This window comes from Manacus candei, unplaced genomic scaffold, assembly GCF_025592945.1.
Source record: "Manacus candei isolate 608988 ecotype Guabito, Panama unplaced genomic scaffold, ASM2559294v1 h1tg000005l, whole genome shotgun sequence".
Taxonomy (NCBI): Eukaryota; Metazoa; Chordata; class Aves; order Passeriformes; family Pipridae; genus Manacus; species Manacus candei.
The window spans coordinates 24443053-24471044 of record NW_026138053.1 but is presented as its reverse complement, the minus strand read 5'-3'; the positions used below and the strand labels follow the sequence as shown (position 1 = coordinate 24471044).

Here is a 27992-nt window from a genome sequence, read left to right as displayed (position 1 = left end):
GCATATTTCTCCAGTAATTACACAAACAAACCCCCATCTTTTAAGCATTCATGAAACTGTTTCTATTCTTCATTAAAGAGTCTATAACCCCAGTTGATTCTGCCCCACTCTGTATGTGGCAAGACAGAATTTCAGCAAGAAAATACCTGTTAAACCTCACAAACACTTCAGGTTTTACATACAGTATCAGTTTGCTAGGAAATTGTTTTCCCACATGTTGTACAAATACACTGATTGGCTTCTGGAGAAGTGCTTAAATTGTTACCCCTGCTAGTGCCCTTACAGCTGAATACTTGACTGTTATAAAAATGAGGGCTTCTAATTTATGAGATGCTATAAATCACCAGCCTCTGAGATAAATAAATGTACATCTTGGGGTTTGGAACGTGCTAAAATCTGGAGATATTGCTTCATTAGTTACACCAAGGTGACAAGAGAAACAGTGTTGTTATGACTGACTCAGCTTTATGGAGTAATTATCAGTAAATTACATTCCTGTGTATCTAAAAACTAGATAAATGTGTTTAATATGCATTGGTTTTGTTGCCAAGCTAATCTAGTGTTACTTAAACTAAGACATTAAAGTGATCAGTGTGTTTTTCTTTAATGTAGCTTTTGTTTGATACCTTAAGATGTTGGTAGTCACATAAAATTAAGGAAATGTGTATCCAATTTTTGGTACTTCTGCAGGTATGAGTAGCTCTTACACCTGAATTCCAGATGACTTCTTGTGGTCACTAAGACCTCTTAAACTGTAATATCTTTGTTCCTGAAGTCTGATACTTCCTTTACTCAGCTGGGCTGTTAACTTTGTCAAGATTAATTGGTCGAATTTTAAATGCTTTGTACTTAAATAGAAAAAAATAGTTTGCTGGGAGGGACCAACAGTAATTTTAGTGTCCCATAGTGTTCCTCATTCAGGGCCTGAATTAAAGGGGGCAAAAAAGAAGCCAAGCATAATGTAATGTGATTAAACACGTAGCTTTCCCATCATGTGTACACATACAGTATAGGCACATGGTACAGGGTTCTGAAATGCTTCTGACTTTCCAGGTGCTTTTGACCCATGTGCCATGATTTTTGAAACATGAAGCCAGGCTCAAATTGTTTTCTTGCTGATTGTGAGAGTCCCAAGGCAAATACTGAGAAGCAGTTTTTTCAGTTTTGTTCAGTTACAGATATTTTCCCTGAGACAGTAGAAGCTTCTTGTCTGACTTCTGTATTAGAATAAGCTTTGGGCTTGACTTGATACTTTGAAGTGAAATATGTAGTTCTTTTCTATTTAGAAAGGAAGAAATGCTCTTTGCTGTGACCTGCTGGAGTTAAAGGATGTGTTGGGACTGGCTTCATGTGATATCAGTTCTTACCAGTGACATAAAGAATGTCCTCAAGCCTTTTTTAATTCTCCAGAGGAACAGCAAATACCCACTGGTGCACTCTCTCTAAAATTAATTTTGTAGGGTCGAAATAAGTGGCAAAAAGAACAAAATTACCTTGAAACTGCAGTCATGATAAATCTGTATCCATCTTGGAGGACTGAAAATTGAGTCCAAGTTTTCTCATTTGATCAAAGCTTTGATTTCCAGTAAGACCTGAGAATATTCGTTATTTCTCACATTTCTTTCCCAAGGCATTTTTGCTAATGCGAGGGTCATATGGAACAGGAGAAACTTAAATTGCTCGGTTTAGTTACTGTTTTAAGCTTATCAGTCTAGGTTACAGTTCCTGAAAGGAATACTTCTGCCATAAAATCATGTACAGGAGTAGTGCTGCTCCTGGTTTAAAATCTGTGGAAAAAGCCTCCACAAAAGTCTGCAGATGGAAATCATGGTGATCATGGCACGTGCTGGGGAGGGGGATTCTTCAGGAGGTCCATTTCCTCTCAGGGGAAAAGGAGGAGTGGGCATTTCTTTACTCTTGGTGGGGAGATCCAGCAGCTGCCTGTGCTCCCCCAAAATGCTCTTTAGGAGAGTGCAGAGCATCAAACCTGCCACACAGCTACATTTGGCATTGCAAATCCCCTCTGGAGAAACACTGGCACTGGTTGTTCATGGAGGCCCCTTTTGGATGATCATAGACAAAGTGTGTATATAAAAGAATTTCAGCTGCAATTTCAAGGGTCAATGTTTTACCCTTCAGAGGATACTTGGTTTACCCTTATGCAACCAAATATCAAATATGGGTGGTAGAGGGTTTTTTCATGACCATCTTAGCATTTGTAAGATAAAACTTAAAATGCTTTTTTGGTTTAGTTTTTGCAATGGGAGTGGAGCCACAGAGGTACAGATTGCTGTGTTAATACCTCACCCACTGTGGACTAGATAAGGATGTCCTTCCACATTTAACTGAGGCAGGAGGGAAATAAAAAAGTCTTATCACAGAGTTGTGATTAATCTGAGATTGCACAATGAAACAGCTGAGCCATATCTTGAGAAGTAAGATTTTTATTTAACTAAGCAGTACTACCTTGTGAAATATTTTCTTATAGCTGTCTTTGAGGAGTTATAACAAGAAACAGAAAAGCTGAAAACAGGTTATTAAGTATATTCAGTATATTAAGCTGAATATTCAGCTACTTCAGTGATGGTGCTCGCAATGGATTTTGGAAATAAATGTGAAAACCATGTTTCAGGTTTGGTACAAGTTAAGCTTTCTTGAGGTCCACCTGGTTAAATTTAGACTGTTGGTACAGGAATGGTGAAGGCTCTGTCCTTCACAGACAGACTGCTCCTGAATGTCCAGGGCAAGAAGTTTGAGGGATGCTACAGCAACTTTTCAAAATCTTCTCTAAAAGAAGTGTGAGAGAAAACACTGAACTCTTGAAGTCATTCACCCTGCTCAGGAAGTTCAGCTCAAAAGCTACAAACTGATAGAGTTACAAGCATTTGAAAGTGAATTATTGTACAGGGTATGAACCAACCTGAAAAAGAGATGCTGTGCTTTCCCTCCTCGTAATCTTAAATTGGCAACTTAATTAAGTCTTTCCTTTCAGAGCACAGCATTTCTACAGTCTGAGGTTTCTGGGTGTATTTTCGTAATAATGTTTAGTTAATGTCATCCTGCAGCTTTAAACTGGGGAAGACTCACTTCTTACATGTCTAATATATAAGATTTAATTAAAAGGCTGAGTGCAAGCTAATTTTACTTTGGGGTTTCTGCAAAGTACACCTTTCACTGACTGCACTGAATAAACAAACACTGTTTTTGTAGCAGGCAAGAGATTTTCAGAGTAAAATAAGCTCTCTGCCGAGGAGAGGAAATCTGCTGGTTGAATGAACTAAAGCTGTCAGAAGTGTTCATTAAAGGAACATTTTGGAGGGCATTTTCAGCTTTTAAGTTTACCTGAACTGCTCTTCTATCCAGCTACCATAGAAAAAAAGGATAGACTGTAGAGAGTCTGAATTTTAAGCATTTGCAAATAAAAAGCATTTTATAGGACACTCAATCAATGAGGTCTGTGTGATATTTGTAACAAACAAATATTCCTTACATGAAGAACAATTTCAGAATGGGAATAGTAAACATTTGTGTCAGTTAAAGTTCTTGGAATTTGGGAATGGAATATGCTGGGACTGATTCCCCACCGCCGCCAACCCCAATTAAATATTGGTGAAACTTGTTGGCTTTGATCTCTTGACCAAAGATTTAATTACAGCCCTTTCAGCCATATATTATCAATGAAGCTTTATCTACTCCAGAGTGTGTTCTGAAAGCAGAAGGCTGTTTCCTCTTCTCTGAATCACATATGAAGCTTTGCACAGCATTTGATACCAACTAATTTAACTTAACAATCATATTGGATTATTCTCTTGGCTGTCGAGGTTTCTTATGTTAAAAAGGGGTGAAGTTCCTTAAAATCCTGAAGGCACATATGAGATGCTAAACAAATACTTTGATTACAGTTCAGAACAGCACATTTAGTTTTATGCAATATTAAATAAAATTAGGCAACCTGTGTGACTAGGTACAGTCATTAAATAGTTTTATATAACAGGAAGAAAGCTTTAGTTTTGAGATTCTGGTACCTAAGGTGAATGTTTTGTTGTATCCAATTTTGGGAGTCTTTTCTAATTAATTTCCTAAATTACTTATTAATTCCAGTGGAAATCCAATCTCTAGAAGATAAAATTCAAGATAGACAGTGTCAAAAGTTGTAAACATGTAGAGGAAGGGAAACGTGTGTGTCATAAGAGCAACCCAAATTTGGGATGACAGGGAGAACACACTCAGAGCTGGTTTCTAACCTTTGTTTTACTGTGGCAGCAGAAATCTGTGTTGGAGGAAAACTTCTGATACTGAGAGACCTGGTCCTCTAAATTAGTGTGTGTGAATATTTGATCCACTCCCATCACTCCTAATGGAAGCAGGGGAAGGGGCTCTGAGTGTCAAGCCATGATTTTAATATCAGGACTTTCAGTTTTGCCATTAAGTTCAAACTATCAAGAAATACTTCTGTTTAATTAGGATGTTTGACTATGGAGGTTGAAAGTAAAAAAAAGTGCCCAGCAATTTGGTTGTCTGAAGTTTACCAATAATTTCATAAAATCAGTTTTTCTTACATTGGGAGTGTTTTGCCCAAGTGTTTTACAGAAGGTAGGACTTGCAGATCTTAGTGGTGTAGAGAATTCCTTCAGGAATTCTACATTTTATGTTTAATTTGCCACTTCATTTCGAAATAATTATTTGTTGCAAAAATCTCTCTCTGCTGGCAAAGCTAAAATGTCTCCAACTTTTTGTGTAGCTTCTCGGAGTAAATATCAAACAGTAATGTGAAGTCAGATTTTTCATTGAAAGCAATATCCACATTTTTAAATAAATTGTTAAATAACTAATCAATTTTCACATTAAAGCAAGACAGTGTCATTTCACATATTTACATGTAAGAGTTGAGCTAACCTGAAAGAGCATAAGCTTTCTGAAGTGGAAAAGCTTATATCTTGTCATAAATCTGGACTTTTTTACCAGCTTTAATGACTGTTTATGTAAAGTATGTTGGTCTTGAACAAAGGATAAATATGCTTTGCAAGCACAAACATCTGCTTTTGTGAATGTGTGTTTAAAAAATCCCACCGTCTGTCACAGTAGAGAAGGGGTCTGAAAAAGGAGAGGGGAACACGACAGGGAAAAGAAGACAGGAAAACTGTAGACCTGCTTTTTGCAGGGGCAGATTGTGCAAAATAATGATTAAAAAAGTAATACTTTATTTTTTTTCTGGAACTCAAGCACCGGGAAGTTTATACGGGATCCCTCGGGCGCTGCGGGATTTTCCTCCTCAGTCTATAGGCCTGATCATCATCTGAACTGCTTTCAAGGAGTAGGAGCCTCCCCGGTACTCAGCCCAAAATATTCCATCCTGGTACTTGCTCCTGTAGTGGCCTCCCCTGTACCACACCCCGTTGAGGTTGGAGTGGGCACACGCGTTGTACCACCAACCGCCTTTGTGGAAGTGGGCACAGTTTCCTGTGGGACAGAGGGAAACGGGTGAACTTTGGCTCTGAAGGGCAGAAATGGAGATGACAGTGTTTTTTGTTTTGTGGCTTATTCTCAGAGGGCACTTGGAAGTACTTCACAGCCTGTTGTGGTCACTTGGGTTGCTGCTCCTACTTGAATTATAAACTCTGTTGTAGCAGCAGCCGTTGGCAGAGGGGGGGATTACTGATGCTGTGTTTAATGTGACAGCTGAAAATGAAGGAGATAACTCTTCTCAGGCTACCAGCACTGCTTCTCCATGAGCTAACATCCCAGGAACTCAGGTTATGTGCTGTTTAGAAATACTTTAAGGGAAGCCATGTGAGCTGATACAGCCCCAAGCAGCACACGGGGCCACGGCTCCACAAAGACTTGCTTGTAACTTGTGTTTTTACCGTTACAGGCTTGTCTAAGAGTTTGCAGGATTTGTCCAGCTTTATGGTTACTGACAGCTGAGGAAAAGCAGTTGAAGTATTGCAGTCCCCAACCTTTCCTTTACTGCTAAGGGGAAAGCTGGAGGAAAGCAGCAAAAAAGTGTACTCTAAGGAGGACAAAACCAATGGTCTGCCCCTTTCTCAAGTATTGGTATGTAACTGAGCCTCTGCACACTTGCAGTTCCTTTCATGGTGTCCAGAGGCTTTAGTTCCTGGTGATTATTGTTGTGGGAGAGGCACTACTTGGAGATCACCTGGGCAGGGATTCTGACTGTGCAGTCACATGGAAGTGATGGGATGTCCTTGAGCTAAACAGAGTTGCTGAAGTGTGTTCTCAGTGAGGGTAATAGAATTTGAATTTCTGACTGGTGCAGGGGCTTGAAGGGAGCGCTGCCAACGTGATTTGTGTCACCCTGGCTTTGAAGCATCTTTCAACAGAGTTGCTCTGTCAGAATTTCCGTGCTGGTTTTGGGCACTATATATTGCATTTTAAAAGCTGATACAACTAATGGACTGCACGTTCCTCACTTTTCCCACCCACCCCGGTTTCCTTACCTGAATACATGTCCCTGTCTCTGTCCAGTGTGGTGAACTGCTTCCCGTTGTGCCAGATCATGGAGTCGCCGGCGTTCCCTTGGTACGTTCCCAGGCGCAGCCTGTAGAACTCGCTCTCGGGCTCCAGGCGGAAGCTGCTGTACTCAGCATAGACCTTCTTGTTGCTCCAGTCCTCCAGCTCAATCAATAGTCTGTAATTATCCTGATTGCTGAGCATGTAGATGTTTTCCAGTCCCAGCCAGTACTCTCCATCAATGTTTCCAAATCCTTTCTGTATGAGAGAAGATCAGAAGGGGGATGTTGGCTTAGTTTTTCTTGTTTGTCAAAACACTCAGCAGCAGGAGTGTTATAAACCATTGGAATTTGGGCACTGAAAGCCTTTAAGCTTCTGGATGACTGCTCAACACATGCATTTAAGTGCCTTATTTTGCTGCACTTGGACCGCTAAGCTGCACGAGATGCTGCCAGAATCGCTGCCAGCATCAGTAAAGGCAGCAAAATTTCTGTGTTCTGGGCTGTCCTCTTCTTTTTAAGGTAAAGGGAGTGAGAACAGGGAAACTGAAACAATATATTTCTTGACAAAGCTAAGGGAATCTGTAAGAATGGATGAATAATGGAATTTTAGGGATATATTTCCAGGTTGAAAAAGGCTGATTTACGGATCAGCCATGTCGTTGTTCAAGGCAAATAACTTTTTGTTGCCTTTGTATTTCAACTGGTGTTGGGTTTTACTGTGAATTTAATCACACAATTCATCTGGGCTCTTTACTGGATTTATCAGAAATGAAATATAAAGGCATCTTTCTTTGCAAATCACAGACTGCCAGCACAATAGATGTGAAGTGATATTTCCTATCTGCTCTCTCCTCTGCCCAAGTTTGCTAATGTTTGGTGTTGCATTGTAATCAAAATGTTTGTGGTTACTTTATGAGGCACTCCATAACTCCCTGATTACATTTTATAACATTTAACAGCTCCCAAACCAACCACATACTGTCCTGAGAAGTAAGGACTTTGAATAACTATTGATTTAATGATTATTGATTGATTGATGTATTGAAGAATTTATGTATTCGTTATTGATTTAATAATTAATATTTGGACCATTAAGTTCAAGAAGCAAAAATCTGTATGCTGATTTTTTGTCAATTCCTTTGTATACATGATACTATTTTTAAATTACTGATGGAGTTGAACGTGGCTCAGTTCTCTCTACAGATACAATGCAGGTGGCAATTGCAAATCCACTTCAAATGAGCACAACAGCATAGGGGAAAACTGTGTCCTGTATGTGTGAAGCCAGCATATTATTATTATTTAAAAACCCAACCAAATGGATTTTCAAATTTCCTGTTCAGCATGTAATTACTCCAGAGCAGCATCCATTTCTCACCCTGGGCATTCTGCCTGGTAGTGCATAATATCACAGTAACACACAGGAATGTGTTTCCCTTCACCAGCCTGACATCTTCAGATTTCTAACCTAAATTTACAAGTGGAGATTATTTCCTTCAGTTCATTTGTTAGGACTGTTTTTAAGTTGAGGCCCTGATGTTGCAAATCTTATAATGTGTTTAAATGAATAATTCCACTGGCTGAGTTTGCCTATTCATAAGGGAGACAATTAAGCTTTACAAGTACTTACTGTAGTTCTCAGTGTGTTAATAAAAGTCATGTGTTTAGTTAGAGCTTTGTAATAAATGGCTTCCCAGTCACTGTCTAGAACAACATGTGTCTCCCAGTTGTGTTGTGCATCACAAATAGAGGCTATTTCAGACAAGCTGGTTCACACAAAGTTAACTATGCCTTGAGGGAAAATAGGACCTTCCCTGTGAAATATGTTTGCCTCTGAGGGGTGGCCACTCTTTCCAATTATCCTTCTTCACCCACTGACTTTCTGCATTCTGTAATTTACCTTGTAACTGTCCCAGTTCCTGAAAAAGTTGACAGAACCATCTGTCCTCTTCTGAATAACTGCCCATCCTCCAGGGTCCAGGCTGTTCTCACACCACAGTTGCATTGGCTCGTTGCTGTTTTCAGGTTTGATCATGTAAATCCCACTGTTGGAATGTCCAGCTTCCTTGGCTTGTTGGCAGTCTTTGAATGGACCTTATGGAGAAGAAATACTGTAAGCATTCAAGCTTGGCTGTGCAGTGCCCATTGCTCAGGAATATTTTGTAATGGAAAGTCAGTAATTCAATTCAGGTGTAAAGCTACCATGGAAAACAGTGCAAAAAGTTACTGTCTGAGATTAATTGTGTATATATAAATAAACATGTCACTATCCTCTCTGTGTATTTTTGAACCAAAACTTCATTTTGCTAAACAAATAATAGACTTTGTTTACCAACACCTAAGTTTTTTGTCTACTGTGTTCAAGATTTATACTCTGGCTCTTGATATTGAGGTCCATTATGATTTTTATTAATTATTTTCTTCTTTTTCACAAAAGGTAGACATCAATTTACTTCATTATCCTGGTGCATCAATTTGAAACTGTTGGAAGTTAAAAACAAAACAAACTCGGGATACCCAACCAAACCTCTGAATACATAAATAGTTTGAGAGCTACTGTAAGAAATATTTACTGCCAGAGCCTACAGACGTGGAATTTAGTCAAAGAGAGTTCTTACACTGCACAATTTTTTGCCTTTATGTATTTACCCAGTGTTTTGGATGGGGCTGTCAACTGTGGATAGAAATCTCTTTAAGTTTCCTGTGTCATCCAGGCTTGATACATGTAGGTGGGTACTGATGAAGAAATAAGCAATGGAGAAGGATTTCTGAGGAGCTAAAAGGGCTCATAAACTTGTTTTTAGGGCTGTGGCTCTACAAAAATGCTGTTCCTGTTGTCAGTGCTGCTTGAAAGCTTTATTTTAGTCCATGTGAATAGTGGTTTTACAAATACCACTTAGAGAAGAGCATCTGGTCATTGTGTAAGAAGGGTGCAGTTTGCATATCTCTGAAAACTTTGCCTTTCATTTTTTTGGTAATATTTTTATTTTCTGCTTTTTAGAAAAGAATTTGTTTGTCTATCATGGCTTCAGTTGGTTTAGAGAGACTGGTTATTTACTAATGAAAAGCAAAGTGTGTTCTACTGACTGGTTAGTGATGGGTGCCCTAAATATGTTTGAAAACTCAGTATGTCTGAAAATAAATTACCTACAGCTTTCCTCTCCTCCTGGAAGGCTCATTTTCTCAAACATCCTTGGAAGTTCAGAGAGAACTCATCAGTCACAGAAGCAGCTCATGTGCAAAGCAGCACAGAAGACAGTTGCTGAGGTTATTCTTTAATCAAAAGACGAGGTTGAGGGAGATTGACCTGCACTGCAGATTAATGTTGTGTGACAAAAGCATGTTGAAAATTGCACTTCTCTTACATTTTCAGGTAGTAGGTGCCAGTTTGACAAATATATGATTAACAAAAAAATCCTTAAAGCATTTCATATTAATTAGAGTATATAAAGCTTATGTATCTAATGAAGAGAACTTGGAGCTTCTGGCCATGACAGAACTACCAGGGATGTCGCAGACATTGAGCCATCGTTGTAAGTTCTGCTGCACTGTCAGGATTTGTGGTGGTTTTCCCATTCTTCCAGTGGAGGAATGGGAGTTCAGGAAAGAAATCCTGTAGCTGTGGTATATGAATGCTTTTTCTCTTGTTCACAATTGTCCTAGTTAGGACAGCTGAGATCAGTTCATCATGGTGGGTGTAACCCAAAACTGTATTCTATAGCCTTCCATGTCATTTCCCAGAAACTAGACTATTGTTGTCAATAGACTATTCGCACCCTCTGCCCATAGAGCCTGACTCCTCAGGCTATAAACTAGGTGTTAAGAGGCCTGTGAGATAGAAGGATGTTTCTGTCCTCACACCCTTTGTGAACTCCCCGCCCTGAGGAGAGTACCAAGCATTCCTGCCTGAACTGGAGGATATATAATCTTGGAGTTTTGGAACATTTTTCAACCCACTCGTGGGATCCAGAGGACGGCTGCATCTCATCGCTCTCAACCAGACTTAGACCACCACTGGACTGCGATCACCAGTTCTGGCCAGACTGCAGCAGCTCTCCCACCAGCAGGTTCTTCCCCTCTCCCTTTACTTTGGACTCAAACAGGGCCCAAGGAACACCACTTTGTTCAGGCCCCAGGGTACTGGGTTACACATTTGGGTTTTTGTGGGTTGAGACCAATTGTTTGTTTGTATTATTGTACTTACTGTATTATTTTAATAAATTGTTATTCTGACTTATAATCTCTCCTTTGAGTTGGGTTCATTCCCCCTGCTGGTTAACTTTTAAACCAGCACATTTTGGCGCCCAACGTGGGGCAGAGAGAGAGAAGTCAGAATCACAATTTCATTTGAAGCATTTGTCTATTTGAATATAGAAACTCCCTGATCACCATGTTGTTTGATGCACTCACATGGATGTTGTATTTGAGCCTGTTCATATTTCCACAGATGGCGTATTATTTGCCTGTTTTGATGCTCTCTTTAAGACCAGGGAGAGGGATCCAAATTGCTTTATTAGTATATTATGTTTATGTCATTCTAACATCAGAAGCAATGAGTTTCATTGTAAATGTGTATTCAGTCCTGTTTGCCTGTCCTGGTTTGGGTTGCTACCTCTGGGGCCTCATTAAAAATCGTACCCAGCTTTTTGGGGGAACAGGGGTGGATGGTTTCCAGCCTCCCACCTCCTTCTTCCCCTTCAGACCTGCTACAACAGTTTTTGAAAATATTGAGTTCCCTTTTGATGTTAAGGACAGCATAATGTTATTGTTAGTGTTGCTCTGTCTGCTCTGTACTGTGTACACCATGTTTAGGGTCAGAAAAGTGCCTTTTAGGGAGGTTGTTTGGACACCTGCCCTGGGAGCAGATAATGCTGAGTGGCACGGGAAGTGGGAGGACATCAGCCAGTATTTGGAAAAGTTTTCTCCTCCAATGATCTGGAAATTCACCCCTGAACAACTGCAGGATCCTGTTAGCATGATAAGACTGGTAAAGGAAAAATGCTCTGGCAGCTCCAGAGATGGCCAGCTCACAGCAACCTGCTGGGCCCTGGCCACTGCCTACCGGGCACTGCTTGACATGATACAGCACTGTCAGGGCGAGGAGAGAAGGACCAAATCCGCAGACACCACGTCCACCCAAACCACAGCTGAGTCAGAGGGAGAAAGAAATGAACCAACCAGCACCGTGTCCACACAAACCATCGAGGAGCCAGAAGAACAAGCAAAACCAATAGCAGTCGCCCCTGTCCAGAAAAGGAAATCAAAGACTAAATCAGTTCGCATAGCAAATGATGACGAAGAGGCGGGACCTTCACATCCACCGGAGGAGACAGAGCCAGAAATAATCACTCGGTCCCTGTCCCTGGGTGAGCTACGTGAGCTCCGGAGAGAGTTCACACGACAGGCGAACGAGTCCATTCTGACCTGGCTGCTCCGAATCTGGGATGCCGCAGCTAACGATACGATCCTAGATGGGAGTGAAGCCAGACAGCTGGGATCCCTGTCTCGAGATGTAGTCATTGATCAGGGGATTGGAAGGAGGCAGGAAACTCTCAGCCTCTGGCGGCGACTGTTGTCCAGTGTGAGGGAGAGATACCTTTGCAAGGAGGACCTCCACGTACAGCAAGGACAGTGGAACACGATGGAACAAGGTATCCGGTGCTTAAGGGAGTTAGCTGTACTGGAGATAATCTTTTCAGAGGATGAAAGATTCCCTAAGAGTCCAGATGCCGTACAGTGCACCTCCCAAATGTGGTTAAAGTTTGCACGACTCGGGCCAGAAATGTATTCCCGCTACTTAGCAACGCTGCAATGGAGGGAGGGAGAGGACAAGGTGGGAGCATTGGTTAGCAAACTCAGGATTTATGAAGACACTGTCACCGCCCCATTACGAGCCCACGTCTCATCTGTGGAAACCAAACTGGCTGAACACGTCCGAAGCCTAGAAGAGAAAATTGAAGAGGGACACCAGAAGCTAAGAGAAGAAATTAAGGAAGGGATTTTCCATATCTCGCCAGGACGAACAAGAGTCTCTGCTATCAGGAGCCAGCGTTCCCCAGCTAAGGAGAGAAGGTACACTCCACGTAGCGATCTATGGTTTTACCTCCGTGAGCATGGAGAAGATATGAGGAAGTGGGATGGGAAACCCACCTCTTCCTTAGCAGCCCGGGTACGTGAACTGAAAAGAGGAACAAATACCATAAAGAACTCTTCAAGGGTAAACGTTGCTCCAGTCTCTCGTGGGCAAGACTCCAGACGGTACAGGAATGATGATACGTCTGATCCTCTTGAAGGGACCTCCAGGTCATACCCACAAGAAGAGCACAATGAGTACCATGACCAGGACTAGGGGTGCCCTGCCTCTAGCCAGGTAGAGGAGAGGGACAATCGAGTCTATTGGACTGTGTGGATTCGGTGGCCTGGCACATCAGAGCCACAAAGATATAAGGCTTTAGTGGACACTGGCGCACAATGTACATTAATGCCATCAAGATACGTAGGGGCAGAATCCATCTCTATTTCTGGGGTGACAGGGGGATCCCAACAGCTGACTGTACTGGAAGCTGAAGTGAGCCTGACTGGGAAGGAATGGCACAGACATCCCATCGTGACTGGTCCAGAGGCCCCGTGTATCCTTGGCATAGATTACCTGAGGAGTGGGTATTTCAAAGACCCAAAAGGACTTCGTTGGGCTTTTGGCATAGCTGCTGTGGAGACGGAGGAAATCAGACAGTTGAACACCTTGCCTGGTCTCTCAGAGGACCCCTCTGCTGTGGGACTGCTGAAGGTTGAAGAACAATTGGTACCGATAGCCACAGCAACAGTGCACCGTCGGCAATACCGCACCGACCGAGACTCTGTGACCCCTATACAAAAGATGATCCGTGAACTGGAGACCCAGGGGGTGGTCAGCAAGACTCGCTCACCCTTTAATAGCCCTATATGGCCAGTGCGTAAGTCCAGCGGAGAGTGGAGGCTGACGGTGGATTACCGTGGACTCAATGAAGTCACACCACCCCTGAGTGCTGCTGTGCCGGACATGTTGGAGCTCCAGTACGAGCTGGAGTCCAAGGAAGCCAAGTGGTATGCCACCATTGACATAGCCAATGCCTTTTTCTCCATTCCTTTGGCAGCGGAGTGCAGGCCACAATTTGCTTTCACTTGGAGAGGTGTGCAGTACACCTGGAATCGACTGCCTCAGGGGTGGAAACACAGTCCCAGCATTTGCCATGGACTGATCCAGACTGCACTGGAAAAGGGTGAGGCTCCAGAGCACCTACAGTACATTGATGACATCATTGTATGGGGGAACACGTCGGGCGAAGTCTTCGAGAAAGGAGAGAAGATAATCCAGATTCTCCTAAGAGCCGGTTTTGCCATTAAACGGAGTAAGGTCAAGGGACCTGCTCAGGAAATTCAGTTCCTAGGAGTGAAGTGGCAAGATGGACGCCGCCTAATTCCAATGGAGGTGATTAACAAAATAGCAGCCATGTCCCCACCAACCAGCAAGAAGGAAACACAGGCTTTCCTAGGCGCTGTGGGCTTTTGGAGGATGCATATCCCCGAGTATAGTCAGATTGTAAGCCCTCTCTACCTTGTGACACGGAAGAAAAATGATTTCCAGTGGGGCCCCAAACAACAACAAGCCTTTGAACAAATTAAACAGGAGATTGCCCATGCGGTAGCCCTTGGGCCAGTAAGGACAGGACAGGACGTGAAGAACGTGCTCTACACCGCAGCCGGGGAGAATGGCCCTTCTTGGAGCCTCTGGCAGAAAGTGCCTGGGGAGACCCGAGGACGACCGCTGGGATTCTGGAGTCGGGGATACAAAGGATCTGAAGCCAGCTATACACCAACTGAGAAAGAGATCCTGGCTGCCTATGAAGGAGTTCGAGCTGCCTCAGAAGTAATCGGCACCGAAGCGCAGCTCCTCCTGGCACCCCGACTACCAGTGCTGGGCTGGATGTTCAAGGGAAGAGTTCCTTCCACACATCATGCCACCGATGCCACATGGAGTAAGTGGATGGCTCTGATCACGCAGCGAACCCGGATAGGGAATCCTAATCGCCCTGGGATTCTGGAAATTATCACCAATTGGCCCGAAGGTGAGAGTTTCGGACTATCCTCTGAAGAAGAGGAGGAGAAGGTGACACGGGCTGAGGAGGCCCCACCATATGACAAGCTACCCGCAGATGAAAGGCGATATGTGCTCTTCACGGATGGCTCCTGCCGCATTGTAGGGACAAACCGAAAATGGAAGGCAGCTGTATGGAGTCCCACACGGCGAGTTGCAGAAGCGACTGAAGGACAAGGTGGGTCAAGTCAGTTTGCAGAGCTTAAAGCCGTTCAGTTGGCTTTGGATATAGCTGAACGAGAGAAGTGGCCAAGACTCTATCTCTACACTGACTCATGGATGGTGGCCAATGCTCTGTGGGGATGGCTGGAAAGATGGAAAAAGGCCAACTGGCAGCGCCAAGGGAAACCCATCTGGGCGGCGGAGATGTGGCAGGACATCGCTGGCCGGGTAGAGAAGCTGAGTGTGAAGGTCCGTCACGTAGACGCTCATGTAGGCAAGAAACGGGCTAATGAGGAGCATCATAACAACGAGCAGGCGGACCGAGCTGCCAGGATTAAAGTCTCTCAGGTAGATCTGGATTGGCAGCACAAAGGAGAATTATTTCTGGCTCGATGGGCCCATGACGCCTCCGGTCACCAGGGGAGAGATGCAACATACAGATGGGCTCGTGACCGAGGGGTGGACTTAACCAAGGACATTGTCTCACAGGTCATCCATGACTGTGAGACATGTGCTGCCATCAAGCAGGCCAAGCGGGTGAAGCCTCTATGGTATGGTGGACGGTGGTCAAAGTACAGGTATGGGGAAGCCTGGCAAGTTGACTACATCACGCTCCCCAAAACCCGCCAAGGCAAGCACTACGTACTGACCATGGTAGAAGGAAGCACTGGATGGTTGGAGACATACCCCGTGCCTCATGCCACTGCCCGGAATACCATCCTGGGCCTTGAAAAACAAGTCCTGTGGCGACACGGCACCCCGGAGAGAATTGAGTCTGATAATGGGACCCATTTCAAGAATGGCCTTGTAGACACCTGGGCCAAAGAGCACGGCATTGAGTGGGTGTATCATATCCCCTACCATGCACCAGCTGCTGGAAAAGTTGAGCGGTGCAACGGGCTGCTGAAAACCACTCTGAAGGCACTGTGTGGGGAGACTCTCAAACACTGGGAGCTGCATTTAGCAAAGGCCACCTGGTTGGTCAACACCCGAGGTTCCATCAATCGAGCTGGCCCTGCCCAATCAGAACTTTTGCATACTGTAGATGGAGATAAAGTCCCTGTGGTACATATGAGAGGAATGTTAGGGAAGACTGTTTGGATTAGTCCCACCTCAAGCAAAGGCAAACCCATCCGAGGGATTGTTTTTGCTCAGGGACCTGGTTCCACCTGGTGGGTAATGCAAAAAGATGGGGAGACACGTTGTGTACCACAAGGGGACCTAATTTTGAGTGAGAATGGTCTGTAATGTTTCATTGTATATATATATATATATAGATAGATAGATAGATGTATATAGTTTTAAAGGGATATAGTTTTTAAAGGGGGTTAATTTGGGCATGACATGGATGGCATAGAATAAGGGGTGGATAATGTCCTAGTTAGGACAGCTGAGATCAGTTCATCATGGTGGGTGTAACCCAAAACTGTATTCTATAGCCTTCCATGTCATTTCCCAGAAACTAGACTATTGTTGTCAATAGACTATTCACACCCTCTGCCCATAGAGCCTGACTCCTCAGGCTATAAACTAGGTGTTAAGAGGCCTGTGAGATAGAAGGATGTTTCTGTCCTCACACCCTTTGTGAACTCCCCGCCCTGAGGAGAGTACCAAGCATTCCTGCCTGAACTGGAGGATATATAATCTTGGAGTTTTGGAACATTTTTCAACCCACTCGTGGGATCCAGAGGACGGCTGCATCTCATCGCTCTCAACCAGACTTAGACCACCACTGGACTGCGATCACCAGTTCTGGCCAGACTGCAGCAGCTCTCCCACCAGCAGGTTCTTCCCCTCTCCCTTTACTTTGGACTCAAACAGGGCCCAAGGAACACCACTTTGTTCAGGCCCCAGGGTACTGGGTTACACATTTGGGTTTTTGTGGGTTGAGACCAATTGTTTGTTTGTATTATTGTACTTACTGTATTATTTTAATAAATTGTTATTCTGACTTATAATCTCTCCTTTGAGTTGGGTTCATTCCCCCTGCTGGTTAACTTTTAAACCAGCACAACAATTATTAAAATTTCCCTGTAGATTGTGAAAATTGCAGAGTTTGTCCACGGGATAGATAATTTTGTGGGTTAAGCTGGGTCTCCCTTCCTTTCCTTGAACTGTTTAAATTTGGGTGCTCTATAGCTGAACAGGGATGTTGTTCCAAAAGTGTTATTGTAAAACAATTATTGCTTTAGAAAAAGTGTAAACAACCAAGTCTTAATTTTTTGTCATGTTAATTGAACGGTCAGAGGAGCTGGATTAGATCTGCTGGATATTATCTAATGTGATTTCTACCGGAAGAGGAATTGAGGACCCATTTTTCCATGAGAGACCTAAGCAGATGTTTGGATTGTTTTTAAGGCAGACAGAATTGTACCAGTCTGTTTATATAATGCTCTTGAATCACTTCTAAAATGCAGCTGGCATTACAGAAACAGGATGCAACTCGTCTGCTTTGCTGCTCAGGTTTGTCTGTGTGCTTATCATGAGTTAAGGTTTTGGTAGGGGTGTCAGACTTTTGCTGTTAGTATTAGGAAATCCAGCATATCCCATAATTTTTGGTGTGTAGCCTTGAACCTTTTTTGGAGAAGTAAATTCTTTGTTAATCATTTCAAGTTCGTGCTGTAAGAACTGATCTAGTTCAGTGGAAATGCTGACACTTATGAAACAGTGGAAGATTCTCCACAGTGCTGGTGTGAGTGGAGGCTCTGACTAATGAAAAAAAGCATGATTTTCTGCTTAAATTCTTACAGATTTTATAGATTATCTGTGTAAGGAATAAGTATCTCATGCACATCTACTCTTTTGTAACAGTCTGTGTCCACTAAGTCGCTGAGACAGTTCTAAGGCAGAAGTACTCTGAGGAGATGAGCTGTTAAATATTTCACTTCTAAAATTGTGGTTCAGAAGTATGATTCAGTGCAGATGATATTCTGTGGTAAATTAAATGTGGTAGAGAAGGAAAGGAATTAAATATTTTAAGTTGAAAGCTTAATAACTTGGTGGCGTAATAATTTTAAGAGGCCAAATGTTATCTTGAGCAGATGATATAGAAACTGGGCTTGTGTAAACTTCATATAGAGGATTTTGGAGGGCAATAGTAGAGGAAAAGTTCAAAATAAAACTGGACTATTAATATATTATATTATATTGTTAACTGAGAGGTATTAGTAGGGGTGTGTTTGGGGGGGAGGATGTGTAATTTTCAAGTAGTGGGTTAACTTGAAGCTACTTTTTGCAACAATGGTGGCAATAAATTTTGAGGCCACTGATTGTTATTATTAAACTTAAGGTAATTGTGACAACCGTAATTCACAGTACAGTTATCCTTCCTCAAATTTTAGAGCAGTATTTGTGCAAATTACCCAAACTACCCAAAAATAGAACCCTCATCCTTCTGTTCCCCATGTATTTTGAGTTTTACTCTCTACCCACAATATTAAGATGTGCATTGACTCTTCTGTAAATTTATGTTGTGTGCAAGTATTTTTAAGGAGCTTTCACCTCCTGTATCTGATGAAGTTGTACCTACTTGTTTGTCCAGGTTTTTATTCTGACATAAGCCTTTAACAGACCTATAGGTCTTTGGTTTTCATTGGTCTTTTTTGACATCTTTATACATTATAAATAGTCATTATCTTTTAACTGTAAAGGTGGCTTTTCTGTGACATAGTTTTCATTCTCTGCACTGTTAAATCTGCTTACCTTAATTTTAAAAGTCAGAGATAATAACTGGGCGTTGTGTTGGAATTGGGGGTTTGATGATTGACCAGCTGTAGCAATTCTCAATCCTCCTTTTCTCAAGGCACTGCAAGAAGCACTTAAACTTCCAACTCAAGAAAACAGTATTAAAGGAAGTTGAAGAACGTTAAAATAAGTGTCCTAAGATTTCTTTGTGTTCCCCTGCAAGAACAACTTCAAACTCTGAACTTTTAAGGGTTAAGGGGTTAGTGAAAAGCAGGGTAGATAATTCAGGGGATAATACTCCTCGGTTTGTATGTGCAGCAGGCATGTATTGAGGGAGAAGAAGATGCATTTAGAACAAAACTTTGAAGTGAGGGTTTACTGGGAAGCAGGAAGTTGTGTTTTTTTAGAATTATACTTCTGCTGTCTGACCAGACATCAACGTGATGCTTGGGTAAGAGCTGTTTCCTTTGTGCCATGATGTGCAGTTGAAATTCCCGTGACATCTGGCATTTTAGTTGGGCTCGTGCCTGAATTTTCTGCAGACCTTGAATAAAAATAGTTGTTCTTTACATCAGCAGCTGGTTGGTTGTAATGCTGCAGAACAGTCACAAATATTTGGCTTCATCTTAGAAACCAAGTTAACTTTCAACTGTGACTAAAGGCAATTTGAAAGAAATAAAAAAACCCAAAACAACCTAAACCCAAAAACCCCTGACCAAACCCTTTTGCTGTGCTGACAGAAGCCAGGAGTAAGCACTTGAATGGATGTCTGAGAACTTGTTTTTCTGAATCCTTAGATTTTTTTAAAAAATCACAATTCTGTCAATATTTTAATAAAGTGAGAAACGTGATTTCAGGGCAGCTCAGAGGTAGTTCATTATCTTGTCACTAATTTTGATTTCTAGTGATAAATAAATTTATCTGCTGACCCAAAGAATGCAATATGTGAAGATGTGATACAGTCTCCTGAATATATGTTCATAATATTTATAGTATTAGTTTAACTTGCCATCCCCTACTGCCATCTAATTACTGGGAATGTTACTGATTTTATATTTTCAAAGCTGAGTGCATCTGATTGGGTCCAACCTTGATTCAATTGTCCTTTCAAACTTATCACTCTTGAATATTTCAACCAAACACTTAGAGACTTACTGCACAACTGTGATGGTGGATTTGGATGTTCATTTTAAAGCAGGTCAGAATAGAAGGATGAAAAGTCTTCCAGCAGGATTAGCTTCTGGCAAATGTGTATATGTAAGAATAAAGAAGAATGCTTAAAATCACTTCTTTTGTTTGAGATGAATTAGTTTCTCTTATTTGCCCTTGCCTGCTGCTGTAAGATGTGGCTGACAGGCATTATCAAAGAAACAGGTAAATAGTAGAAAGTTTATGCTAATACTGAATTTTCATTCTTGTAACTCAAACCCAGCTGGAGAGAGAAAACCCCCAATATTTTGTGACTTAAAGGTGTAAATTGTTCAGACTGAAATTCTGAGTATCAGCCGTTTCAACAAATTCATCTTATGCATAAATAGGTTGTTTGGCAAACTCAAGCCTTCCCTGGGAGGTGGCAGGGGGAGAGAAAATCAGGAGCAAGCTGTACCAGGTACTTTCAGTTCTTGGTTCTGTGTTTGCAGTGGGGACAGTTTCACTCCGAAATGGAGAGATCTCAGACAGACAGCGACAGGAACTTACCCTCATTAATCAGAGCCAGCGGTGGCACTCTGAAAGGACTCTTTGTAGGAGAAGTGGCTGGATCAGGTGGTGGCCTTACATCTCTGGGGTATCCCGGGTCTCTCTGTATCTCATTACCTCCCAGAAGGACGGGAGTGTAGGGCTGGCTGTTGGGGATGTGCTGTGGCACCACTTGGACAAGGGGTGGGGACCCGTGGGTGTCCTGTCGGGAGAAGATTCTCAAGCACTGCTCTTCCAGCAGTGAGATAGTCACAGACTGGTTGTTTACCAGATCAGTCAGTGCTGCGTATTTTACTTCAAGCTCCTTGTATTTTGTTGCCATCCTCAGCATTTCTGTCGTGACGTTCAGGACTTTGTTTTCCAGTTGGGAAAGCTCGAGTGAGTTGTCGCGCTTCCGGATTATCTCGTGCAAGAGTTGCATGTACAGTTGGGTGACCCGGGAGTTCATGTTCCGACTTTCTTTCCTCAGTAACTTGACTTCGTTCACAATGTTTCCATCCACGTCCACCACCAACTGCAAAATGTCAATCTCCCGCTTTTGCTTGGACAGCACATCCTTCAGGTTCTCGATGTCCATCCTGGTGACTTCGTCCTTCCTGCTCCCGGCGGCCGGGCCGTTGGTGTTCACGCAAATCGGCCCCGTGATTTTTTGCTCTGGGACCAAGAAGGTGTAACCACATTTCTTCCCTTCCTCTCCGCCCTCTGCTGAGCGAGGGTGTCTCCGTTGGGGCGTCTTGCTCGGCGTGGATTGTTCCGTGCAGCGCCCGATGGACAACAGCAGGAAGAGCAGGACACCCAAAGTCCACTTGAATATCTTCATTTTAACGCGAGCCTGGTGACTGTCGGGGGGCTGTTGAACAGATAAAAGATAAAGTCATAAATTAGAGGCAGAACTAAGGTTCCTTCACTGTTAAACTACCTGAACTGGTGAGTTTGCCGTGGTGTGGAGCCAGGCCTTTGGAATCCCTTACTTGGAGTTAGATTCCATTAGATTACTGTCAAAGATCAGCTTTCTGGTTTGAGCAGCAAACACTGAAATTTAGATGCAGGATTTAGTAGAGAAGTTGTTGCAACAGATAAATTTTCAGAAACAATGTTCTGCTCAGATTCTGTGTTACACTTTCAGTGTCCATGGGACTGCTCAGATCTGTGCTCACTGCACAGGGTTATAGAACATCCAGTGCTTGCAGAATAAATTATTTCTATAAATGTTAGAATTTGGATTATAGAAACGTTTCTGGTCCTCTCTTAGCTTTATATATGTATACATATAGATGTATAATTTGCTAATTACTATATAAATACCTATTTATACATAAACCCATTTTTTGAATTTATATATACACAGGTGTAGTAGATATAGATATATTGAAAAATATATCTTTAACACTATTTTTGGACACTGGTGTTAGGCAGGAGATTAGCTTAAGGTAGTTGTCTTACCCCTTGAGAATTACTTATTTGAGTAACTTTACCTTTGTAAGAAAAGCTTGGGACACTGGTCTGGATGTGTGTCCCTATTTAGTTGCCTTGAGATGCACATTTCAAATTGTTGTCACACTATTTTTGTATTTTTGAGAAGATTTGTATCCAAATAATAGTGAAATATCAGGTGTGTTACCACTATAAATACCATACTGAAGTGTTTCATTCATCTTTAAAGGAAAATAATTAATTTCTCTTCACTTTGTGTAAAGACTTAAAATTATAAAAATCTGGGAATTTTTTTGAGGCATGTTTTTAGCTTCAAACATTTGAGATTATAAACAAAGGTAACACTTAAATAAGGGGGAAAGCCCTCTTTTTTATGTTTTGTTTGCTTTGTGAAGCAGATCACTGTTCTTATCTCAGCTGTTGGTCTGGCTTTCCTTGCCAGGCTACTTCTCCAAGCCCTTGTACAGTGGCCTTCGATAATTACAGGGAGAAATACAGTAAGAGCAGGGAAAGTTAATTATCATGCTGTTGCTGCTAAGTTGGAGTTAAGTGCATTTGGCAATCCTGAGACATGGCCCTGGAGGAGAAGCAGAGCTGTGCTGCTTCCTTCACATTCACATTTACAAACCATGAGGTGACTTTTGGATCAGGTCACTTCTCCCAGTTCTGTTACTGGCCTTAATATTATTGCTACAAATGGTGTCTGCTCAACCTCAGTAAACCTGTCAAGTCTTTCTTTTTTTGGCTTCACTAGAAGTGGTTACAAGCTTCCAACCATGCTGCACATGGAGTTGGATCTAGGAATCTTGATCAAATGTGCCAGTGTTGCCTAAAAATTAACTTTTTGTTTGGCTGAAGGTTGTATTGCAAGCTCTGCTTCTGGGAGGGGGAGAAAACACTTGCACTTAACACATACTGAAAATCCTTTTTTACCCTGCATGAATGGAGGGAGCACATAAATTTGAGGAAGTTTATTTCAAAACAGTTATTTCTCTTAGTTTGTAGTAATAGGTATTTTGGTGTCTACTAGTAAATGTGTTTTTTTTTTCAAAAACAGAACTTAAAATTATTGTTGATGTTTCTCTGCTGAAAGTGTTCTGTTTAAAGAAAAAAAAAGATAGGAAAAAGTATCACTTTTCTCTAGAGCTGGTTGTGTGTTTTTCTTTGGTAATTTCAGGCAGTTAAAATATTAATCACTTGAACAGTGCTCAGATTTGGAAGTTCATTAGGTTAAATGTTCACATGAATCATGGGAAACACGTGGGGAACTGCTCTGTGTGTGGTTTCTAAGCTGACAAGGATGAGCTGAATTAATTGTCTGAAGCTTAAAAACTAAATTATTTTTCGATACTTTTATGTTCAGTGTTTGCAGATTGAGGGAGAGTGACTTCATGGCATCTGGTTGGGGATGAAGCCATAGCACAAGCCCAGTATTTTACTATTTTCACAGTATATAATAGCTACTTCATAGTCCAAGAAAGTGAATAGCACTTTAGTTCTTGGTAGCTTTTAAATACCCTACAGAGTTACTGAAATAATGAATGGCTGGGGATTTTCCCCACAGCAGCACATTTTTTCCCCTGAAATACATTAAAACTTAAATGAATCTTTCAAAACCAAACACTTTGCAACACAGCCCATGTTCTGACCATGTATTCTGCTGCAGTCTGCTTTCTGCATTTCTTTTAATATTAAATGTGTTCATTTTGAACTTTTACCCTTATGTGTTAAAGTTACAAGTTCTGTGTCTATATATGTGCTGTCAGACCATTAAATGAATTACAGGGTCTAGTACAGCATAGCCAAATGCAGCAGCTGCATAAGATTATGCTCTAGAATTTCAAATGATTCAAATGTCTTGCAGTAAACTGAGACATTCAGATAAGCAGGGATGAGTTCCTTCCAAGAATCTACCTGGTAGGGAATGTGTATGCCCCCCTGGAAATTTTGATGTTGGAAAAAATTAAATGTCTTAAAATGTTACTTGTCATGTTTAAGCAGCTTAGTGCCTAACTTGTTATACAAGAATAGGTTCTGAGCAAGATATTTACCTGGAGTTTTAATCAGCTTAGAAGGAAATGAAAATACTGTTTCAGAAATTTCCTGATGTTCTGGGCAAGCAGCTTAAAAAAATAGGAACTGTTTATCCAAAGTATCACAGGATGATAGCCTTAATATGTAAGACCTAAGTGACAAATTGAAATTAGAGTTGGGAAATAGTTTTGGGGTTTTTGAATCAGACACATTCTGCCTAGATTCCCAGGTTTAGATGTTTAGGTGCTGGCAGAACTGTTAGGAGACAGTTGAGGCTCAGGGATTGGATCACAGAGAACCACAGTCTCCAACCCCCCCTGAAAGTCTGGAGTTGCTTCTATTGAGTGGGGTTGCTGGAATACCTGGTTGCAGACCTTGGAAATTAGGTGAAGGAGTTTGTGATTGCAGATACTATTGCTTTAAAATACATTCTTTAACCCCTTATTAACTGTCATGTTTTTAAACTGGAATAAGCTGTCGCTTCAGTTGGTTCTGTCATGTTTCTGCACCACCCAGTTTTGGGGCTCAGGTTTCTGTAGAAGTTGCATTACGTCTGCTCTGACACACGGGTGTTTTATGGCTTCTGCAGGGCAAAATGTGCCATTATTCATCGCAACACAGACTTCTTCATCAGCCTGTCAGAAACACTCAGAGCCATGGACAGAGTTTCAGTACCATTTTACATTTAATGCCATTTCTTTTCTTCTCCTTTCTTTTTCCAGACTGATCCCCATGCAAAAAAAACTCAACTTGTTTTCAAAATTAGTCTTGGACTTATTACTTTTAAAAGTGCTTAAAGGAACAAAAATTCTAATTTAAAAGAGCAAAACAAGCCAGTAACTACTATTTTGTACTACTGTAACACAGATTGTGTTATCCCCCCAAATATTTTATCTCAAAGACAGAGTTTGTAGGGATGAGGGTGTGTGGAAGTTGGTATATATTTGGCATTCTTCAGCTTTCTGTACAACAAACTATTCATTCTTTGTTATACTGCTGTGACTCAGGTTCAGCAGGATGTAGAATTTGGAAACCCACAACACAAATTGGAGTCTATTCTTCCAGAGCTGACAAAGGCTCTCGTTCTCCCTGGGCAGTGTAGGGTGTGATTGGTGAATGTAACAAAGGTGTCACAGGTAAATGTGAATTTAGGATTCCCTTTGTATGGAAAATGCTGTATCAGTACTTAGCTTTATTCAGAATAATTATTAAAAGAATATGATCAAGTGATAAATACCAGTGATGCCCTGTTATATGTAACAGGAAGAGAAACAGGTTTCTTTGAGAAAGTAAATTTATAATACTGAGACTAGAGATCCTCTGAGACCAGTTATTGATGTTATACATGCTTCATTTTCTTTTGAGCCTTGCCTAAGCAGCTGAAATCAATAAACCCAGCTATGTTCCCCTATGTCTACACAGGATAAGTGAGGATTTCTGTGGATTTTTTTGGCTTAAAACCGGACCCATAACATTAGAAGGACCAGTGATGTGGGGAAAACAATCTTATTATAGGAGAAACATTCACATGGATTTTCAGTATATCTCTGTATTTAAGTGAGTTACTTTTCCCTGTATAAACAAGTGCTTTTCCGGCAAGTCCCTCTGCCTCTGCTGAAATAACAGGATTACTCTGAATTGTATTGACTGGGATCCAGGAATAATATGTTCTTGGGTTTTGTTCGTCACAGACGTGATGTATTGAGTCACAGAACTCGACCTCTTGGAGATGAATGTGAATCTGATTCCATTTAGGAAAGGCAATCGAAAAGTCATCAAGGGCTTTTGAAGCAGTCATTGAAAACGTGTCACTTTTTAAAATGATGAATTCCTAGAAATTCTCTGCCAAAGAGGTTTGTAAATCTTGTCACAGTAGGTATTCTGAAAGCACAGCACAATTTCATAACATTTCCAGTTATTTTGGTCAAGTTTTTTTTTAATGTGAGGGTTCCTTTACATATGTTGGCGGCCACTGTGTGTGTTTGCACTGTTTGAACAGGCAGGTACAACGAAATGGTGCCTTTTGTCTTTGGAAATGTGTGATTTGGGGGCTCCAGAGTTCTCTTTAAAACAGATACTGAAGATATGAAGCATCTAGCTATGTTTGCTCTAGGAAATTTTATTTCATTCATTGGTGTATAAATGCTAAGGACCAAACCAACAGGGCAGATTACAAAAAACGAAGCTCAATATTACAGTAATTAAGATAGATGTGGTTACTGCCAAAAGTTTAAAGGTTCAAATTCCTTTAAAACTTTAAATAGTATATTTTTCCACCATACTTCAGATCATGCTTTTGGCAGCAGCGAAATATTAGTATTGCATTATTTGTTTTAAAATAAACATTTCAAAATTTGAACTCCGGAGTTGGAAGGCAGCAAAGGGGAGAGAGTTAAAACCTTGCACATAGCCAGTTTATTGCTTTAAAATTATTGACTCAGCTGTTTTCATTTGTGGGAGATTTAGGAATTGTTCTAAGCAGTGTAAATCAGAGCCTTGGCTGATGATGAATGAACGGAGCCTGGTGTCCAGAGCACACCATGTGCCTCAAATGGGGGTTGTGGTGCTGGTGTTGTTTGCATTGTTCTCCTTCATATGTAAATAAGCACAAAAGGATAGTAAGGAAAAGGGCTCAAAAACCTGGAAAGGATCCATCTTTCTTGTTTGTCAAGGCTGCTTCAGACTTTTTTCCTCCCATAGCTACCAAATCCTAATTAAGTTTGCTTTCTGTAATACTTTGCTGCTCCTTTTAGCATCAACCCCTTCGTTCTCTCTTACTGTGTCAGACATCTCTGAGTTTGTTCATACAAATACCTAACTTAAATTTTAATTTCCATTGTTCTGGATTATTTACTGTATTTTAATTTTCAGGTCAGCATGAAGAAAGGAAAAAAAGGAGAAAATTACGTATTAGCAAGTCTTTTTTTGACTTTATCTGTACTTTTGTCTTTTGTTTGTAAACAACTTCCTTGTTTTAATCATTGACTTGCAGCAGTGTCCTTCCCCTTCCCTCTCCCCAAACAGCTGTAACAAACCCCTTAATTTTCCACTTAATATAGTTTTGCCTTGTACACTGCATTTCATGTTTACGAAATGGATCTTTATTTAGAAACAAACTGCAGTTCAGCTGAGGTACAATTCACTTCCCAGAAATTGTTGAAAGAAGGGATTAGTGCCTGTAGCAGCAATGTCTTTGGATTTTCAACTGCACAATTGCTTGTGCTACAAACTTGATTATGTTCTGAATCACTGTATAACTGGTTTCTTGGTTGGCTCCACAACTCAGAAGCAACTTCCACTCCTCAGAAGTACCATAAATAAAAATGTACTTGAAACGGTATACAATGATTGCTACTTACAGATGTGCATTGATTTGCTTGGGACTTCTCACAGTGGTTTTATTGAGGTATCCATTTTCTAGTTCTAGAAATGCTAGGTCTATGCTCTGGTGTTGGGTGAAATCCAGCTCCCCTGAAATCGATAGGGGTTTTGGCTTTTGCTTTCTGGTAGGATCGGAATTTCACGTTAGTATGTTCACAGTACCCAAATTACATGCTTAGCAAAGACTCTGGGAGTGCTAATTTTCTGTAACTGTAGATAACAATGCAGCTAAACAACTGAAACTAGTTCACCCTTACAACTGGAACGAGTTAGTCTCTGCTCTAATGCAGAGTCCTTTCTAATGCTTTCCAAGTTTCCAAAGTCTACCAAATGCCACAAAAATGAGTTTTAATGTCAGTTGTCAATTTTTTTCTCAGGCTGAGAAGGATTTGTTTCTTCACAATTGTGTGTTGAGGGAGATGTATGTAGCATTCACAAACAGCTCAAAATGAAACTTGCAAGTAAGAATAACTTTAAAACTTACCAAGAAAAAAAGTCTTCCAGCTGGTTTTGCTTCTGTGGGAGATGGAAAATCCAGAGGCCAAGTTGCTTTTTCTTCCTGTATTACCCGATGCTGTGGATTGTTAATCTGCAGTTGGAGCTGAAAACTGCTTTTGTCTTTCTCTGTTAGATCCAAGCTGTACTGAGGAATTGGGTTTCTCCATACGATAACCAAACTAACTGATCATTTAAAAAAGGGGGAAAAAAGTAATGCTCCGGTGTGCGTTATTCCAGAAGAGAGAAAGAAATGGTTTTTTCAAACTGCAGTGTTTTATTCTCACAGAATAGAGCAGAAGTGCTCTAACCAGCTCCAGCTGACCCAGATTCCATATACATCACTTTTGGACAGTGTTTTTTTTAAACAAACACACGCTCGGCTCAGCCGTTCGGCCCACCTATGATGTCACCGCGAGCACTCGGAGAGCAGGAGAAACTCCTCCTTCGGATTTCCTATCCATACCCTCCAGAAAAGGAGGGGGTAGGGAGGTTGA

At 41.4% G+C, this 27992-nt stretch overlaps 2 protein-coding genes across 7 annotated transcripts in view; one reads left to right on the top strand and one right to left on the bottom strand.

The window, feature by feature from the left end:
- On the bottom strand, nt 1–27902 carry ANGPTL1 (angiopoietin like 1). Its single transcript, XM_051806581.1, has 5 exons — nt 27485–27902; nt 20152–21001; nt 8374–8567; nt 6459–6729; nt 1–5460 (listed from the first exon to the last, which is right to left on the bottom strand). Exons 2-5 carry the CDS (start codon nt 20969–20971, stop codon nt 5273–5275), a joined length of 1473 nt encoding a protein of 490 aa, XP_051662541.1. The 5' UTR covers nt 20972–21001; nt 27485–27902; the 3' UTR covers nt 1–5272.
- RALGPS2 (Ral GEF with PH domain and SH3 binding motif 2) overlaps nt 1–27992 on the top strand; it is a 112498-nt gene that overhangs the window by 48237 nt on the left and 36269 nt on the right. The window lies entirely within an intron of this gene.

Excerpts from the sequence above, each read along its gene's own strand:
- ANGPTL1 (XM_051806581.1), bottom strand. The coding sequence starts at position 20,971 with ATGAAGATATTCAAGTGGACTTTGGGTGTCCTGCTCTTCCTGCTGTTG. Across the intron at positions 8,568-20,151 it reads GCTGGCTCTGATTAATGAGG|GTCCATTCAAAGACTGCCAA; the intron begins GTAAGTTCCTGT and ends CTTCTCCATAAG. Across the intron at positions 6,730-8,373 it reads GGAACTGGGACAGTTACAAG|AAAGGATTTGGAAACATTGA; the intron begins GTAAATTACAGA and ends TCTCTCATACAG.